This window comes from Salmo trutta, chromosome 33 (assembly GCF_901001165.1).
Source record: "Salmo trutta chromosome 33, fSalTru1.1, whole genome shotgun sequence".
Classification (NCBI taxonomy): Eukaryota; Metazoa; Chordata; class Actinopteri; order Salmoniformes; family Salmonidae; genus Salmo; species Salmo trutta.
Genome location: NC_042989.1, coordinates 9,434,160 through 9,454,180, shown reverse-complemented (window position 1 = coordinate 9,454,180; position 20,021 = coordinate 9,434,160). Strand labels below are relative to the sequence as shown.

The 20,021-nt window shown below is 44.8% G+C and overlaps 1 protein-coding gene across 3 annotated transcripts in view; it reads right to left on the bottom strand.

Moving 5' to 3' along the window:
• The window catches only part of LOC115172353 (bromodomain adjacent to zinc finger domain, 1A), a 49,104-nt gene that overhangs the window by 23,288 nt on the left and 5,795 nt on the right, over nt 1-20,021 (bottom strand). For all 3 annotated transcript variants that reach the window (XM_029729727.1, XM_029729726.1, XM_029729728.1), the window contains exons 4-18: nt 14,913-15,053; nt 14,600-14,698; nt 14,332-14,419; nt 14,033-14,167; nt 13,717-13,789; nt 11,837-11,982; nt 11,607-11,702; nt 8,829-8,967; nt 8,504-8,650; nt 8,221-8,316; nt 7,342-7,566; nt 6,852-7,220; nt 6,025-6,612; nt 4,811-4,983; nt 358-503 (exon numbers count right to left, since the gene is read on the bottom strand). In XM_029729727.1, the coding sequence (XP_029585587.1) occupies nt 358-503; nt 4,811-4,983; nt 6,025-6,612; nt 6,852-7,220; nt 7,342-7,566; nt 8,221-8,316; nt 8,504-8,650; nt 8,829-8,967; nt 11,607-11,702; nt 11,837-11,982; nt 13,717-13,789; nt 14,033-14,167; nt 14,332-14,419; nt 14,600-14,698; nt 14,913-15,053 (2,661 nt within the window). The remainder of the gene's footprint in view (nt 1-357; nt 504-4,810; nt 4,984-6,024; nt 6,613-6,851; nt 7,221-7,341; nt 7,567-8,220; nt 8,317-8,503; nt 8,651-8,828; nt 8,968-11,606; nt 11,703-11,836; nt 11,983-13,716; nt 13,790-14,032; nt 14,168-14,331; nt 14,420-14,599; nt 14,699-14,912; nt 15,054-20,021) is intronic.

Sequence of the window (20,021 nt, the reverse complement as noted above, 5' to 3'; positions counted from 1 at the left end):
TCATAAATTGCAAAAATGTCTAAAAAACTGTTTTTGCTTTGTCATTATCGGGTAGTGTGTGTAGATTGATGGAAAACACCAAATAATCAATTTTCGAATAAGGCTGTAATGTAATAAACTGTAAAAAGTCAAGGGGTCTGAATACTTTCCGAAAGTACTGTATAGTGTACTTTGCAGATAAAATATATATTGTGAACAAACACCTAACTCATTTAAGTATATGGTAGCTGTCTTTTTATCAGACATAAGGACAAATCATCAATGTAACCATTCATTATATCTAGCTAACCTCCTGGTGCACAATTTGACAGACAGTAGCACAAAATTCAGACCATGTGGTGGATGTACAGCATTTACCCGTCTTTTTTCAAGTTATAATTTATTTCCATTTTCTCCACGTCACCGTTCTCTCCTTTCCCAAAACCATTCTCCTTCAACTCGGGGCTCAGCAGTTCATAGTGGCCTTCCTCCAGTGCTTTCCTCCATTCACTCCTCTCCATCACCTACAATACACGACCAACCAGAGATGTCATCAAATCATCAATGTTTTCATTCCCTGAAAATTACATGTTCATTTTTAAAGTTTGGGAGGAAAATTGGAAAGCATTCAGATTCAATTCATAACTCTGCTTACCACTGTATATAAAAAATAAACAATTCATAGTCCCTCATAACAGCTCATTCATTATGTTGTCAAATACCTAATCATTACTAACAATGAAGAACAGATTTTTTGCTGCATCTCATATCAAATTTGGTGTAGACCTTACCGTGAAATGCTTACTTAGAAGCCCTTAACCAACAATGCAGTCCAATAAAGTAAAACATTTAAAGTAACAATAACGAGGCTATATACAGGAGGTACCGGTACCTAGTCAATGTGCAGGGGTATGGGTTCGTCGAGGTCATTTGTACATGTAGGTAGGGGTAAAGTGACTATGGATAGATAATAAACAGCAAGTAGCAGGGGGGGGGGGGTCGAGGTAAATAGTCCGGGTGGCCATTTCATTAATTGTTCAGCAGTCTTATGGCTTGGGGGTAGAAGCTGTTAAGAAGCCTTTTGGACCTAGACTTGGCGATTCAGTACCGCTTGCTGTACAGTAGCAGAGAGAACTATGACTTGGGTGACTGGACAATTTTTTGGGCCTTCCTCTGACACCGCCTAGTATATATGTCCTGGATGGCAGGAAGCTTGGCCCCAGTGATGTACTGGGCCGTACGCCCTACCATGTGTAGCGCCTTGCGGTCGGATGCCGAGCAGTTGCCATACCAGGCGGTGAAGCAACTGGTTAGGATGCTCTCGATGGTGCAGCTGTATTACTATGTGAAATAAAGCAATTCATCAGAAAAAGAGCTATTGACCAACCAGAGCCAGTGTATCATAAAATTGCCCCTTTGCACCATGGTACACATACAGATTATACACAGAGGGTTTTACAGTTCATCAAGAGGATAGGAAGAGAGCTCTCTGGCAAGAACAAAGACGGAATGGCTCTACCTTATGACCAATATCAAGTGGTGTGACGGGGGAAATCTACAGGAAGTTCTGTTCACCCAACTTGGAATACATGGTCATCAAATTTCGTCCTTTTTACCTCCCGAGAGAAATCTCAGGGATTATCGCCACAGCTGTGTACATCCCGCCCCAAGCAGACACCAAAAATATATATAAAAAAATGTTCATTGGACCCTGAACAAGCTGGAGACCACGTACTCGGAGGCAGCATTCATTGTTAAGGGGGGCTACAACAAAAGTATAAACGCAACATACAACAATTACAAAAGTTACAGTTCATAAGGAAATACAACAATTTAAATAAATTCATTAGACTCTAATCTATGGATTTCACATGACTGGGAAAAAAGATATGCATCTGTTGGTCAGATACATTAAAACAAAATGGGCCTCAGGATCGCGTCAGTATTTCTGTGCATTCAAATTACCATCAATAAAATGCAATTTTGTTGTTTGTCTGTAGCTTATGCATGCCCCTACCATTACCCCACCGCCACCATGGGGCACGCTCTTCACAATGTTGACATCAGCAAACAGCTCACCCACACAACGACATACACGTGGTCTGCAGTTGTGAGGTCGGTTGGACGTACTACCGAATTCTCTCAAACCCTGTTGAGGCGGCTTATGGTAGAGAAATGAACATGCAATACTCTGGCAACAGCTCTGGTAGACATTCCGGCAGGCTCCCTCAAAACTTGAGACATCTGTGGCATTGTGTGACAAATTGCATATTTTAGAGTGGTCTTTTATTGTCCCCAGCACAAGGTGCACCTGTGTAATGATCATGCTGTTTCATCAGCTTCTTGATATGCCACACCAGTCAGGTGGATGGATTACCTTGGCAAAGGAGAAATGCTCACTAACAGGGATGAAAACAAATTTGTACACAAAATTTGAGAGAAATAAGCTTTTTGTGTGATTGCAACATTTCTGGGATCTTTTATTTCAGCTCATGAAACATGGGACCGACACTTTACATTTTGCGTTTATACACAAAAGTATGTGGTCACCCCTTCAAATGACTGGATTTGGTAATTTAAGCCACACACGTTGCTTACAGGTGTAGATAATCGAGCACAGCCATGCAATCTCTATAGACAAACATTGGCAGTAGAATGGCTTTACTGAAGAGGTCAGTAACTTTGAATATAGAAGTACTGTTATTGTGAAGTGGAAACACCTAGGAGCAACAACGGCTCAGCCGCGAAGTGGTAGGCCACACAAGCTCAGAACGGGAACGCCAAGTTCTGAAATGCATAAAAATTGTCTGTCATCTGTTGCAACACTCACTATCAAGTTCCAAACTGCCTCAAAGCAACATCAGTACAAGAACTGTTCGTTGGGAGCTTCATGAAAGGGGTTTCCATGGCAGAGCACAAGCCTAATATCACCATGCGCAATGCCAAGCATCGGCTGTAGTGGTGTAAAGCAGGCCTCAATTGGACTCTGGCGCAGTGGAAACGGGTTCTCTGGAGTGATGAATCACGCTTCACCATCTGATAGTCCGACAGACAAATATGGGTTTGGAGGATGCTAGGAGAACACTACCTGCCCAAATACATAGTGCCAACTGTAAAGTTTGGTGGAAGAGGAATAATGGTCTGGGGCTGTTTTTCATGGTTTGGGCTAGGGCCCTTAGTTCTAGTGAAAGGAAATCTTAATGCTACAGCATACAATGACATTCTAGACAACTGTGCTTCCAATTTTGTGGCAACAGTTTGGGAAAGGCCCTTTCCTGTTTCAGCATGACAATGCCCCTGTGCCCAAAGCGAGGTCCATACAGAAATGGTTTGTCGAGATCGGTGTGGAAGAACTTGACTGGCCTGCACAGAGCCCCGACCTCAACCCCATCGAACATCTTTGGGATGAATTGGAACGCCGACTGCAAGCCAGGCCTAATTGCCCAACATCAGTGTCCGACCTCAGTAATGCGCTTGTGGCTGAATGGAAGCAAGTCCATGACTTAATTTTACTCCATCCCAAGTACAAACAAAGACTCAAGAGGGAAGTTCTGGTGGTCAGGTCGGCACAGCGCTGGTCTGACCAACCAGAATCCATTCTCCAAGAATGTTTTGATCGCATGGAATATGTTCCAGGTCGCCTATGGAGATAACATCAATAAATATGCAGACTCAGTCACCAGACTCAAAACAAAATGCATTGATGTATGTGGTAGGGCCTTATATGATCATGGATTACAAAAAGAAAGCCAGTCAAGTCGCGGATAACAAAGCCACCCATACCGCACGAGCTAAACACCTTTTTCCTCACGCTTCACAACTGAGCTGCCGAGGAGAGTCCCCTGAGGACAACGAGGGCTACGTGCTTGTTAAACGTTGCAAGGATGCCAACCCTAACGGCATCCTCAGAGCACATGCAGACCAGCTAGCTGTTGTGTTTTCAGACATCTTCAATCTCAGGCCGTTATCCCCACCTGCTTCAAGATGTCCACCATCATCCCCATGGCCAAGAAAAGGAAAGCAACTGAACGATAACCGACCCGTAGAACTCACCTCCGTCATCATGTAGTGCTTCGAGAGGCTAGTCAAAGACTACATCACCTCAACACACTCGACCCTCTCCAATTCACCTATCGCCCTGACATTCCATAGACATACTACAGGCACAAGGTATGCACTGACGGTGTGGTGCCAGGTAAACAACCTCTCCCACAATGTCAGCAAAAAAAAAAAAAAAAAGGAGTGGATTGTGGACTTCAGGAGTAACCAGGCTGGGCACGCCCCCCCATCTTCATCAACGGGCGTCAAACCACATGGCCACTGGTGAAGGCACGACAGCGACACTAACCTCAGGAGGCTGAAGAAATTTGGCCTGTCCCCAAGAATCCCTGTGTTCTACAGGAGAGCCATCGAGACCATACTGTCCGGTCGGGTTGCATCACAGCCTGGTACGGCAACTACACCGCCGGTGACCCCAAGGTACTACAGAGGGTGGTATGCTCAGACGAACGCACCATTGGGAGTACACTGCCTGCCCTCCAGAACACCTACAACACCAGGTGTCGCAGGAAGGCCAAGAAGATCAGGGACCTCAGACACCCGAGCCATAGCCCGTTCTCCCCACTTCCATTACTCAGACACAGCAGTAAAGGCGCATCATGGCTAAAAGTAACAGATTGACCAATAGCTTCTACCCCCAGACCATCAGCCTGCTGAATAGCCACCACTAGTTAGGTACCCCCCCCCCCAACATTTTCACCCCCTCAGACATCTACCCTGCCCCCACCCTATTGGACATTTATCATGCCGAACAGCCACCACTACTCCTAACCTTGATTTGACCCAGTGTACCCTGGTAGATGCGGTCCTCTATATCTAGCAGCAGGTCTCTCAGCCGGTTGCCCATGAACTTCTCAGCAGGAGCCGCTGTGCCTTCTGGTAAAGCAGGGGCAGCCTTGGACCTGGCCGAGACCACTTTGCTACCACCAGCCTCTGGTTTAATATCTGCAAACAAACAAAAATACAGGCAAAACAGTGCATGTCCCAAACATACAGTAGGAACACTTGAATTGAAAATCATCCCTCACTCATTCGCTCCTGAAGTGATTCTCTGCTGAAGTGCAGTGAGACAAACCAGTGGACCAGAGTCTATATGGAGTCAGTGACAACTGGGCTGTGTTTACACAGGCAGCCAAATTCTGATATTTTTCCAACTAAAGCCTAGTTCGCGTCGGCAGTTTGAAGTTACTCAAATCCCAATTTTTTGCATATCCGATTGGAAACAGTTATTTTTCATTCAGTCTGAACAGCCAAAAAGGACAGAATCTGATATTTCAAGCTACATTTCTAGCCACCTTCTTAGGTGGTTTAGAAATCAGATTCCTGGCAATGCAACTGGCCTTGCTAGCTACTCTGTTGACAATTTGAGAAGAACATGTGGTAGCTAACTAGCTTGTTAATTGCCATAAAGCTAAAACAGCTACCTAGCTAGCTAGTTGACTGCTGTGGCTAGCCTAAATGGAGTAATTTTGAAAGTTGGATCATCTGATCCTTTGAGGCTTTAAAAAAGTGTTCTTACACTATGCCTTTGAACATTCTAAGCAACTGGGAAGCATTGTCACTAACTTGCCACATAACTCCTGAGTGATAGGAAGCAGAAGCACCACTGCGCACACACCTGTCATCACTATGACAACTACCATAGCCATGTCAGCAAATGACTGCGGTCTGAAGACAAATCTGATTTGGTCACTTGTAACTTGCTGTTTGGACAGTCGGTTTTCCAAAACAGATTAGAAAAACAAAACTGATTTGATCATTAAGGCCTACAGTGTGAACAAGGCTTAATTGGTCTTTAGACCAATAACATCAGATCTTTCGCAGATCTGATTGGTCAAAAGAAACATTAGGGGGGAAAAATATCAAAATTGGGCTGCCTGTGTAAATGCAGCCCTGTTGATGTTAGAAAGAGATTGGCCATTTGGATCAAGTTGCTATAGCCAGAGGCCTCTCCTCTATAGTCTGGTAGACTGCAGTAGTCAGTACCTGTGCGGTTGTAGCGATCAGCTGCTGCAGCGGTATCGAGTAGCTGCGCAATGCGTTCTTTCTCCTGCACCAGGGCCTCCTTCAAGCTGCTCTCCCTGTGGCCCCGTGGGTTCAGGGCCTCAATCAGCATTTCTACCTCCTGGGGACTGCTGTAGAAGGCCCACTGGTTAGGACGGTTCACTGGGGGAGCAGAGCTGCTCTGGACAAGGCCTGGGAGGACAGGTTTGGAGACAGGGCCTGGGGTACAGCCTGTCTGGGAGAGGTCCTCTGGTTCTCTGGCCTCCATCCCCTCAGCCTTGGCTGGCTCCTGCTCCTGGGTCGGTTCCTGGGGTTCCAGCATGTCCTCTGTCAGGCCGAAGTAGTCGTCCTCCACAAAGAGGGCTGGTGTGGAGGGGAAGAGCCAGTAGCGGCGGTAGAGGCGGTCACGCCCCAGGGGGAGAATATAGGTGCAGGCTGCAGCCTTCTGAATCCTCTCCTGGAGCTCCTTCTCCCTCTGCTGCTGCTGAGCAAGCTCCTCTGGGCTCAGGCCTGGGCTCACCTCTTTATGCTCGTCTTTAGGCTGCTTCTCCTTGGGACTGCACTCTTTCTCTATGGGTGAAATCAAATGTCTATGTTAGAACGGCAATAACAAGACTAACCAGAGGGGAAAATAGTTAACTGCATATTGACCTGGACCACAGAACTATGTTGAACATTCCAGCTCCAAAACACTTGCATTAATTTTACAGTTCACCACAACAATTGATCGAGTCACACTACATGAAAGCCTTCTAGGATTGCTAGTAGTATGTACATCTAGGGTAAGAGGACTGAAGGCTATTACTTACGCTTGTTAGTCTTGCTGTTGGTTGTCTGCTCCTCTTCATCCTCGGTCTTCTCTTCCCAATGGCTCTCAGTGCTGGTGTTCATCTCCTGAGTCTTCATGTAGCCATTTCTTCCTTCGTCTTCCATCAGCTTCTCATGTTTCTCTTTCAGCTCTTTCAGTTTCATCTCCTGTTCTTTCAACTTCTCCTCCTTCCTCTTGCGGACTCGGAAGGCAGCCTCCTCCCTCTCTCTGCGGTGCTGCTCAGCCTTCAGTTCCCTGAGCTCCTGCTTGGCCTGTCTCTGCTCGTCAGCGCTGTCCTCTATGAAGTCCCTGGTAGACACCAGAGTCAGCAGCTTACCACACAACGCATGGAGGATCTTCAGCTTCTCACCTGGGACAGAACACCACAGATCCATTAAACTCATGCTACACTCAAGGCGTTACCCTGTATGATCACTCCAGTGTTTCCCCAAGTCATGTGGCTTCAATCGGTGTGTCTCTCTCAGTCTCACCTGGCAGCAGGTCATAGACAGCAGTGCAGGAAAGCCTCTTGATCAGAGCCGGGTTGGCCAGTCTCAGCTCAACACAGGGGTCGTCTGTAGAGCCGAAGCCTCCCTGTTTCTGGTAGCGGAACTTTGTGTTAGCGGAGTTACAGTCGGCCCCCGATGCCAGGATGTGCAGCCTCAGGATCTCGGACAGAGTACAGCTGTCCAGGTCCAACTGCTTCAGACTGCAGCCTACAGACACCGACAGAGTCATGTACTGTATAGTTATTGTTTATACTACTGTATATAGTTAAAGACTGCATCCTATGGAGACCGAGTCATGTGCAGTAGAGCAGGGGCTCCCAAACTATCACTCGGGGCCCCCCCTCACAGCACTGGGGAACATCCTGCACGCGCCACTTTCTATGGGCACAAACACAGTTCATAAACTGTTCACACTCCTCTTGTTGGTGGAGAGAATTTTGCAGGTTTCAAGCTTATTTTCATGCAATACATTTTGCCATGTCTAATGTGTATTCACGTGATATTTGAGAATTAAAAATTACAATATCTATGGGCAAAAAAAAATATTCTAAAACATGGGCTAGTGGGCTAGTTGATATGGACATTTCTGACAAGTTATAAATAACTCTAAGACAAGAGGAACTGATACACTACCCAATTGAGAAATTGCACCTTCTGTATTCTACTATTACAACTTCCAAGAGTAAGTTTAAAGCCAGACAGTCCCCCCCCTCCCGTAATGACCCCTCATGCCCCCCTCAGGGGTGCACCCCAGTTTGGGAGCCACTGCAGTAGAGTCAGGCTCTCAGTACAAAATAAACAAATGCACAAATAGTTGTATATGAACATTGACTATATTAAAGACTGTAGTCCTTCTCTCACCTTGGTGCAGCTGAGGCCAGGCAGCAGCCAGAGAAGCCACAGCACTGATGGCTGACTGGGTGGGGTCAGCATCATCATCCAGGGCCTCACTCAGATCTGCCAACAAGGAAGATGGTTTACCTCAATGAAACCGAAGATTTTACCATGAGGCTAAAAGTCAGTCAATCCTACATCCTGGATGAAATGTCGCCATTGATAACATCCAGAGTCTATTTGGTGACCAATCAATGGGTTAACTAGTTGATACTAAACAAGCGTTGTCGAGGCCCGTTTCTATCCCTACCTTTGGCGTCCGCCTCAGCCACCTGGTCGCGGGCCACCTCCTCCTGCTCCTCAGCTAGGGCCTGGAATATGGCCGACAGGAAGAAGAAGAGCAGCTCACACAGCGGCCCCTCAGGGTCCGACCCTACCAGGGCCTCCTCCAGCACCTCTGGAACACAGAGACAAGGGCCCCACAGTCATAAAACTCTTCACACACAACCAGACGGTCACTGTACTTTCACACAAGCAATGACAAACTATACTCAAAAAGCAAACATGGGTGATAAAACTAAAAAGGTGCAGGACCAGTGATTGGAAAAACACAACGTTTTGCCAGTGTTTCTCACCGAGTGTGATGCCTTCTGGAAACTCATCCTTCAGGTCAAAGAGCTCTCCGAAAGCTTTGAGGAATTCCAGTACCATGAGGGCATCTCCAAATAGCTCTGCATGCAGACGGGTCTTCACTGGGACCGGGGCTGGGAGATTCTGGACATGAAGCCATAAAGGAGTGTGAGTCAGAAGCCTAAATATTCTTTACTTAACTAGTAATTCATTGAGAACAAGTCATTTAACAATAATGGTTATACCATTCAGTCAATCCCATAAACCAATTTAGAGATAACATTTATGACAATGTTTCCCAAACTTGATTGTGTCCCAACCCCCTCAAAAACTAGCACGGTCCCAGACAATGTTCCCTCTAAGCAGTGTGCGTGCGCGTAGCCCCCCAGGACTGCCATGCAGAATAAATACCAGCCCACGCAGAAAAGCACTAGATTGATAGTGTTAACTAACGGGGAAAACTCAGTCTCTTTACTGTGGGAATCAATGCAATATTGGCCACTTTTAATCCAACATACAGTACTTAGTATGCAAAACTAACTACGCAAGACATTATTGTATGCAGAACACGTCAAAGTAGGATTCTATTGCAATGACATGCAAGATTCAGCCTGTACTCTACACAGACCGGTACGGCATAACCAATCAGAGCTGTAGTAGGCCTATATGTAAATAGACTATTGTCATTTTGTATTGGTATTTTATTAGGATCCCCATTAGCCGTTGCAAAAGCAGCAGCCACTCTTCCTGGGGTCCACACAAAACAGGTGTTGCTTGATCTGTTTTTTGAAACCAGGTTTGCTGTTTATTTGAGCAATATGAGATGGAAGGAAGTTCCATGCATTAAGGGCTCTATATAATACTGTACACTTCCTTGAATTTGTTCTGGATTTGGGGACTGTGAAAAGACCCCTGGTGGCATGTCAGGTGGGATAAGTGTGTGCGTCAGAGCTGTGTGTAAGTTGACTACGCAAACAATTTGGGATTGTCAACACAATGTTTCTTATAAAAAGTAGTGATGCAGTCAGTCTTTCCTCAACTCTTAGCCAAGAGAGACTAGCATGCATAGTATTTATATCAGCCCTCTGATTACAATGAAGAGCAGAACGTGCCGCCCTGTTCTGGGCCAGCTGCAGATTAACTAAGTATTTCCTTGCAGCACTGGACCACATGACTGTACAATAATCAAGATTAGACAAAACTAGAGCCTGCAGCAATTGCTTTTTGGAGCGTGGTGTCAAAAAAGCAGACTTGTGAGGCGTCTGTTTCTCAAACTAGACAATAATGAACTTGTCCTCTTGCTCAGTTGTGCACCGGGGCCTCCCACTCTTTCTATTCTGGTTAGAGCCAGTTTGCACTGTTCTGTGAAGGGAGTAGTACACAGCAAAGTACGAGATCCTCAGTTTCTTGGCAATTTCTCGCATGGAATAGCCTTCATTTCACAGAACAAGAATAGACTGACGAGTTTCAGAAGAAAGTTGTTTGTTTCTGGCCATTTTGAGCCTGAAATCGAACCCACTAATCCCAATGCGCCAGATACTCAACTATTCTAAAGAAGGTCAGTTTAATTGCTTCTTTAATCAAAACAATTTCAGCTTTGCTAACATAATTGCAAAAGGGTTTTCTAATGATCAATTAGCCTTTCAAAATGATAAACTTGGATTAGCTAACACAACGTGCCATTGGAACACACGAGTGATGGTTGCTGATAATGGGCCTCTGTACGCCTATGTAGCTATTCCATTAGAAATCAGCTGTTTTCAGCTACAATAGTAATTTACAACTTTAACAATGTCTACACTAAGTTTGTTCAATGATGTTATTTTAAACGGACCAACAAAAAAAAGCACTTTTCTTTCAAAAACAAGGACATTTCTAAGTGACCCCAAACTTTTGAACGGTAGTGTACATTCAGCAGTCCATTAATCAATTGGTGTGTGTGTGCTCGCTATACGGGGATGAAGCTACGAACTCATAGGCTTCTAACAAGCAATTTCAACTGGACTGTGTTTAAAGCATGTAGATGCTCTTGTTTTGTGGCTACTCTCGCTTTGATCTCATGTGCACATTTGTTCATATCCTTTGCTAGTTAGTGACTTCTTACCCCAGTTATAGATATTTTGTAGTCAGCAATGGGGGGAGTGATTGCTTCCTACAAGAGCACAAAACATGTACATTTCTAGCAGTCTTGGAAAAGTGAGTCAGGTAAAAGAGCTTTTTGTCTTAAAGAGGCAGTATTATATTTTGAGACATACTTGAATAAACCAAGTGACCAATATGCAAAGGGAAGCATAATTAGTCTGATTCTCTGTAATAATGGTATTGGAATAATAATGCATTGTATTTTGTAAAGTAGTTTCTTACATAAAACATTGTCACCTGCTTGTCTGAAGGACAAGTTGATAAACAGGTCAAGCCCTGCATGTTTTTTTCAAAAGTCTCATGGAACGTAGGCCTACATTGAACATCACACATTGACTGCTATTGTAGGCTGAATGATAGAACAGCTATTTCCATGTTAATATGTTAAGGGATGCATTTTCTCCATTGTTTTTGATGGTAGGCCTCTCTGGTAGACCTACATTACGATCAAATTGCCACAGTAGCCTACTCAGTGTTCACAGTAACGGCGCGCTGGAAGTTGCACCGAATTTTCACATTTTCACATCTCTGGGCCCAGGAAAACAAGACTTTATTGTATTAAATAGAAAAAGTAAATATGTTTCAACTATGGAGGATGAGGCCAAATAAAGACAAGCTAAGGATGTTCTGGGGCTGCTCACCTTCAGGTCCTCACACTCCAAGTCTTCTCTGGGTTTGCTCCATATCTTCAGTCGCTCTGCATATTGCTTCTTCTCCTCCTTCAGCTTCTCCCTCTCCTGCAAAACAGTATAATGATATATACAGTATAATCTATATTAAGTAAAATGAGACATGAGAAGTATGGTGCACAAATCAAATGTAAATTAAACAATGAAATTGATCAAAAAATAAGTTCCTCATATCGACTCACTTTTTCCTTCTCCACTTTCTTCCTCTGCTTCTCCTCTTCAAACATCTTCTTCATCTCTTCTCTCTTCTTTTCTTTGTCCTCTTTCTCTTTCTTTTTGGCTTCCAGATTATCTTCTTTCTCCCTCTTCTGCTTGGCCTTTTCATGTGCTGAACATAACAGATATTGTTGTAACTAAAGCATATTGATTTAATGTGACGTTCTGGACTATTCTGGTAACACAGCGCATTCGGAAAGTATTCAGAACCCTTGACATTGTTACATTAGCCTAGTTTTTCCCCCCTAAACAAGCTACACACAACACCCAAAAATGACAAAGCAAAAACAGGTTTAGATGTTTCTGTAAATGTATATAAAAAAATATATATAAAAATCACATTCACGTAAGTATTCAGACCCTTTACTCAGTACTTTGTTGAAGCACCTTTGACAGCGATTACAGCGTCAAGTCTTCTTGAGTATGACGCTAAAAGCTTGGCACACCTGTAGTTGGGGAGTTTCTCCCATTGTTCTCTGCAGATCCTCTCAAGCTCTGTCAGGTTGGATGGGGAGTGTTGCTGCACAGCTATTTTTCAGGTCTCTCCAGAGATGTTCATGTCTGGGCTCTGGCTGTGCCACTCAAGGACATTCAGAGACTTATCCCGAAGCCACTCCTGCGTTGTCTTGGCTGTGTGCTTAGGGTCGTTGTCCTGTTGGAAGGTGAATCTTCATCCCAGTCTGAGGTCCTGAGCGCTCTTGAGCAGGTTTTCATCAAGGACCTCTAAAATTTGCTCCATTTATATTTCTCTCGATCCTGACTAGTTTCCTAGTCCCTGCCGCTGAAAAACATCCCCACAGCATGAGGCTACCACAATGCTTAACTGTAGGGATGGTGCCAGGTTTCCTCCAGACATGACGCTTGGCATTCAGGCCAAAGATTTCAATCTTGGTTTCATCAGACCAGAGAATATTGTTTCTCATTGTCAGAGTCCTTTAGGTACCATTCAGGAAACTCCAAGAAGGCTGTCATGTGCCTTTTAATGAGGAGTGGCTTCCGGCTGGTCACTACCATAAAGGCCTAATTGGTGGAGTGCTGCAGAGATGGTTGTCCTTCTGGAAGGTTCTCCCATCTCCACAGAGGAACACTGGAGCTCTGTCAGAGTGACCATCGGGTTCTTGGGGTTCAACTCCCTGACCAAGGACCTTCTCCCCGATTGCCGAGTTTGGCTGGGCAGCCAGCTCTAGGAAGTCTTGATGGTTCCAAAATTCTGTTCTTGGGGACCTTCAACGCTGCAGAAATGTTTTGGTACCCTTCCCCAGACCTCGACACAATCCTGTCTCGGAGCTCTATGGACAATTCTTTCGACCTCCTGGCTTGGTTGTGCTTTACCATGCACTGTCAACTGTGGGATCTTAAAAACACAGGTGTGTGCCTTTCCATATCATGTCGAATCAATTGAATTTACCACAGGTGGACTCCAATCAAGTTGTAGAAACATCTCAATGATGATCAATAGAAACAGCGTGCACTTGAGCTCAAGTTTGAGTCTCATAGCAAAGGGTCTGAGTGCTTATGTAAATAAGGTATTTTTTTGTATTACTTTAAATACATAACCAAAAATGTCTAAAAACCTGTCTTCGCTTTGTCATTATTGGTTATTGTGAGTAGATTGATGAGGGGAAAAAGTTATTTAATACATTTTAGAATAAGGCTGTAACGTAACAAAATGTGGAAAAAGTCAAGGGGTCTGAATACTTTACGAATGCACTGTATACATGGCAGCCAAATTGTGGGATCATTCTTACATATCTTGGGACGGTCTCATTAGCACTTACATGACAACAGTGCACCAGTTTTTGCACTTACATGCTAACTATGATCAACTATAATATACTGGACTCACCCGTAGCCATCATCTCCTCTTTCTGCTGCATCAGACGAAGCTTCTCTGCTGCTTTCAGTAAGTTGTATCCCATCTAAAAGGAAATTATGAAAACGCTATTGAGTCTTGAGACGCTTTACAAAACCATTATGGAAGTCAAATTATAACAGTTATCATTACAATGTAATAAAATTGTTATATCTTCAGAGTAATGCTTGACAACAGGTCTACATATGGCATGTGTCCCAAATGGCACCCTATTCCCTATACAGTGCAGAACTTTTGACCAAGACCCACGCATAGGCCCATTTGGGATGAAGACATTGCCAATCCTCACCTCTCCAGGAGAAGAAACACTCTTGGGTTTGCCCCGCCCTTTAGGAGGGGGACTAAAGACAAACACAGGGGGCTCGTCAGGGAAGAACTGGGAGAAGTGCTGTTCTGCCAACTTGTACTTAGCAACAGTTGATGCCTAAGTGTGAAACACAAACAAGAAACAGTTAGCAACACTATAGAGAAAAATGACAGTTACTGGATTCAAATGAATGTGACACAAGACAATCCTGTTTTAAATGGTTTCTGCTTAAAAAGGAACACCAAATGACATTTCATTAAAACTCTAGCGTTAAATCATACCTTGAGCACGATGACGCCATTCTGTGGTTCACAGTGCTGTTTGAGCAGCAGCTTTAATCTGTCCCGTGAAAACGTGTTCTTCTTACGGCTAAAAAAAAGTGCGAAAGAGAGAAGGTTATAACTTAGTTATATTTAAAAAGAACGAGGGGATTGACTGTCGAATAACAATAAGCTGCTTAGCAGGAAGGCAAATGTATTGTGAAATCTACCACAATAGTAACAGTGCATGGTCGGTCAGTCAGTGGACGTAGTTAGTCTCACGACTCACCTCATCTGACCAGCCTTTGTGAATATTGCCTCACTGCCTTCCTTGATGGGCTGCACTTTGTACTTGAACACAGAAGGGTTGACAGATTTCTTCTTCTTCCTTTAGACATAAGGGGAGAAGAGCCAAAAGTTTTTTATCAAAGCCAAAATGGACATAGATAAAAGAATGTGTGCATTCGAAATGGCACCCTAGTCCCTACATAGTACACTACTTTTGACCAGGGTCGGGGGTCTCTGGTCAGAAGTAGTGCACTATATAGGGAATAGGGTGACATTTCAGAGGCAGCTTTGAATTGCGAATCTTACGGACTGACCCATTGGCCTTTGATTTGGGGATATCCTCGTCACTGTCACTGATGACTATGGAGTCCCCGTCCATCTGAAGTTTGGCGTGCCCATTGACCGGCTTGTTGGAATGGTGGGGAGACTGTACATCCAGGATTTCACACGGCTGCCTGTAGGAAAGATCCCAAACACATTTAATGGAATGAAAAACACTAAAGCCAAACCAATATGGGATTTCTGGGTCCGATACCAGCTTTTGGGGAGGCAAAAGTCACTGATTACCGACATACAGCACATACTCAGACCCAGACCCAGACTTTCCCCAAAAAATGTACATTAGTCTAATTCTAAAATAGTTTCCCCCTCCATTTACACACAACAATCCATAATGACAAAGCAAAACCCGTTTGGAATTTAACATTTATTCAAAATACAACACTGAAATACACTTACAGAAGTATTCAGACACTTTACTAAGTACTTCGTTGAAGCACCTTTGACAGCGATTACAGCCTCAAACCAAATTTTATTAGTCACATGCGCCGAATACAACAGTGAAATGCTTACTTACAAGCCCCTAACCAACACAGTTTTTAAAAAATACAGATAAGAATAAGAGGCAAAAGTAACAAGTAATTAAGGAGCAGCAGTAAAATAACAATAGCGAGACTATATACGGGGGGGGGGGGGGTACCGATACAGTCAATGTGAGGGGGCACCGGTTATTTGAGGTAGTATGTACATGTAGGTAGAGTTATTACAGTGACTATGCATAGATTAAAACAGAGAGAAGCAGTGGTGTAAAGAGGGGGTGAGGGGGCACTACAAATAGTCTGGGTGGCCATTTGACTAGATGTTCAGGAGTCTTATGGATTGGGGGTAGAAGCTGTTTAGAAGCCTCTTGGACCTAGACTTGGCGCTACGGTACCGCTTGCCGTGCGGTAGCAGAGAGAACACTATGACTAGGGCGGCTAGAGTCTTCGACAACCTTTAGGGCCTTCCTCTGAAACCGCCTGGTATAGAGGACCTGGATGGCAGGAAGCTTGGCCCCAGTGATGTACTGCCGTTGGCCATACCCTCTGTAGTGCCTTGCGGTCGGAGGCCAAGCAGTTGCCATACCAGGCAGCGGTGCAACCAGTCAGGACGCTCTCGATGGTGCAGCTGTAGAACTTTGAGGATCTGAGGACCCATGCCAAATCTTTTCAGTCTCCTGAGGGGGAAAAGGTGTTGTCGCAGCCGCTTCACAACTGTCTTGGTGTTCTGGACCATGTTAGTTTGTTGGTGATGTGGACACCAAGGAACTTGAAGCTCTCAACCTGCTCCACTGTAGCCTCGTCGATGAGAATGAGGCGTGCTCGGTCCTCTTTTTCCTTCAGTCCACAATCACCTCCTTTGTCTTGATCACGTTGAGAGAGAGGTTGTTGTCCTTGCACCACACCTCCCTATAGGCAGTCTCGTCATTGTCGGTGATCAGGCCTACCAATTGTGAAATCGGCAAATTTAATGATGGTGTTGGAGTCGTGCAGTCATGAGTGAACAGGGAGTACAGCAGGGGACTGATCACGCACCCCTGAGGGGCCCCTGTGTTGAGGATCAGAGCGGCGGACGTGTTGTTACCTACCCTTACCACCTGGGGGCAGCCCGCCAGGAAGTCCAGGATCCAGTTGCAGAGGGAGGTGTTAGGTCTCAGGGTCCTTAGCTTATTGAAGAGCTTTGAGGGTACTATGGTGTCGAACGCGGAGCTGTACTCAATGAATAGCATTCTCACATAGGTGTTCCTTTTGTCCAGGTGTGAAAGGGCAGTGTGGAGTGCCCCATCTGTGGATCTGCTGGGGAGGTAAAATATTTGAGTGTGTCAAGGGTTTCTGGGATGATGGTGTTGATGTGAGCCATGACCAGCCTGTTAAAGCACTTCATGGCTACAGACGTGAGTACTACGTGTCGGTAGTCATTTAGGCAGGTTACTTTAGTGTTCTTGGGCACAGGGACTATGGTGGTCTGCTTAAAACATGTTGGTATTACAAACTCGGACAGGGAGAGGTTGAAAATGTCAGTGAAGACACTTGCCAGTTGTGTACTGTGAGCATGCTCTGACCGTCCTGGTAATCCATCTGGCCCTGCGGCCTTGTGAATGCTGATGTCTCTCACATCGGCTGCGGGGAGCGTGATCACACAGTCGTCAGGAACAGCTGGTGCTCTCATGCATGTTTCAGTGTTATTTGCCTCATAGCGAGCATAGAAGGAGTTTAGCTCGTCTGGTAGGCTCATATCACTGGGCAGCTCTCGGCTGTGCTTCCCCTTGTAGTCTGTAATGGTTTGCAAACTCTGCCACATAAGACGAGCATCAGAGCCGGTGTAGTACGATTCGATCTTAGTCCTGAATTGATGCTTTGCTTATTTGATGGTTCGTCGGAGGGCATAGCGGGATTTCTTATAAGCTTCCGGGTTAGAGTCCCACTCCTTGAATACGGCAGCTCTAGCCTTTAGCTCAGTGAGGATGCTGCCTGTAATCCATGGTTCCTGTTTGGGGTATGTACGTATGGTCACTGTGGGGACGACGTCATCGACGCACTTATTGATGAGGCCAATGACTGATGTGGTGTACTCCTCAATGCCATCGGAGGAATCCCGGAACATATTCCAGTCTGTACTAGCAAAACAGTCCTGTAGCTTAGCATCTGCTTCATCTGACCATTTTTTTATTGATCTAGTCACTTGTTTCCTGCTTTAATTTTTGCTTGTAAGCAGGAATCATGAGGATAGAATTATGGTCAGACTTGCCAAATTTAAGAGCTGTGTCTCTGTGTGTCCAGGTTTTTTCCCCCTCTGATAGAAATGAGGTAAAGTGGATATAAGTTTCCCTGCATTAAAGTCCCCGGCTACTAGGAGCGCCGCCTCTGGGTGAGCGTTTTCTTGTTTGCTTTTGGCGGAATACAGCTCATTCAATGCTGTCTTAGTGCCAGCCTCTGACTGTGGTGGTATGTAAACAGCTACGAAGAAAACAGATGAAACTCTTAGCAGGTAGTGTGGTCTACAGGTTATCATGAGATACTCTACCTCAGGCGAGCAATAGCTTGAGACTTCCTTAGATATCGTGCATCAGCTGCTATTTACAAAAATGCATAGACCGCCGCCCCTTGTGTTACCAGACGCTGCTGTTCTATCCTGCCGGTACATCATATAACCAGCCAGCTGTATGTTGATGTCATCTTTCAGCCACAACTCTGTGAAGCATAAGATGTTACAGTTTAAACTACCAACGGGACACTATCTTCCGCGTAACTCGTTGATTTTATTGTCCAAAGATTGCATGTTTGCTAGCAGAATGGGGGGAAGTAGGGGCTTACTTGATCACCTGCTAATTCTCAGAAGGCAGCCGGACCTTCGGCCCCTCTTTCTCCGCCTCCCTTTCACGCAGATCACAGGGATCGGGGCCTGTTCCCGAGTAAGCAGAATATCCTTCGCATCAGGCTCGTCAGAGTTGTGGGGGGGGAGCGGGGGTTTCTGCTAGTCCGTGGTGACTAATTGCAGTCCTGATGTCTAGAAGTTATTTTCGGTCATAAGAGACGGTAGTGGCAAAATCATGTACAAAATAAGTACAAAAATACGTTAAACGCAAATAAGCCTACATAAAAAAAACTAAATCGGCAGGGGCACGTAAAACATCTGCCATCTTCTCCGGCACCATTTTATTCAGTCTTTGCCCCAGTCTGAGGTTTTCACCAAGGATCTCTGTACTTTTCCCTGTTTATCTTTCCCTTAATCCTGACTAGTCTCCCAGTCCCTGAAAAACATCCCCACAGCATGATGCTGCCACCACCATGCGTCAACATAGGGATGGTGCCAGGTTTCTTCCAGATGTGACGCTTGGCATTCAGGCCAAAGAGTTCCATCTTGTTTTCATCAGACCAGAGAATCTTGTTTCTTACGGTCTGAGAGTCTTTTGGCAAACGTCAAGCGTGCTGAGGGGTGGCTTCCCGTCTAACAAGTCCACCATCAAGGCCTGATTGGTGGCTTGCTGCAGAGATGGGAGAACCTTCCAGAAGGACAACCATCTCCACAGAAGAACTCTAGAGCTCTGACAGTGTGACCATCAGGTTCTTGGTCACCTCCCTGACCAAGGCCCTTCTCCCATGACTGCTCGGTTTGGCCGAGCGGCCAGCTCTAGGAAGAGTCTTCATGGTTCCAAACTTCTTTCATTTAAGAATGATGGAGGCCACTGTTCTTTGGGACCTCGAATGCCGCAAAACATTTTTTGGTACTCTTCCCCAGATATGTGCCTTGACAAACCTGTCTCGGAGATCTACGGACAAATCCTACGCCCTCACGGCTTGGTTTTTGCTCTGACATGCATGGTCAACTGTGGGACCTTATATAGACAGGTGCGTGCCTTTCCAAATCATGTCCAATCAATTGAATTCACAGGAGAACTAGAAATGTCTCAAGGATGATCAATGGAAACAGGATGCACCTGAAGTCTGACAGGGTCTGAATACTTTTTTTTGCAACAACCCAAAAAAATGTTCACTTTGTCATTATTGGGTGTTGTGTGTAGATTGACGAGGAAAACATTTAATTTTATCAATTTTAGAGTAAGGCTGTAATGTAACAGAAGGTGGAAAAAAGGTTAGGGTCTGAATACTTTCCGAAAGCAGAGTATGTTTATTTTGAGGTGGAATGAAAGACCTTTTCCCCCAAACGTTGTTCCAAAGAATTAGAGAATCTAAATGATGATTTCTTCACTAAATATTAAAATTATTACTCAAGAACATTTTATTTGTGGTTTACATAACCACCTAAAAGCAACTGCATCCTCTATAAATATGAAAGTAAATACCAAACACTTGTTTAGTTTACCTTCTTAGGTACCACTTAGAGATTTGTCCATCTAGCCATGGCAGTGGATAAGAACGCAGAAGTGTTTGTACTGAAGCACAACAAGTACACTAATAAACAAGGGCTGAATGAATTAAACTGTCTCAAAGTAAATCTGAAACTGCACTTCTCAAAATATCAAACAATGCAGGCAAATCCTGTAACATGCAGTTCATAATGTCACCACTTTCAAAATCAAGCCTTATTTATATTGCACATTTCAGACAAAAGTAGATTCACTAAAGTGCTTTACAACAGTATTT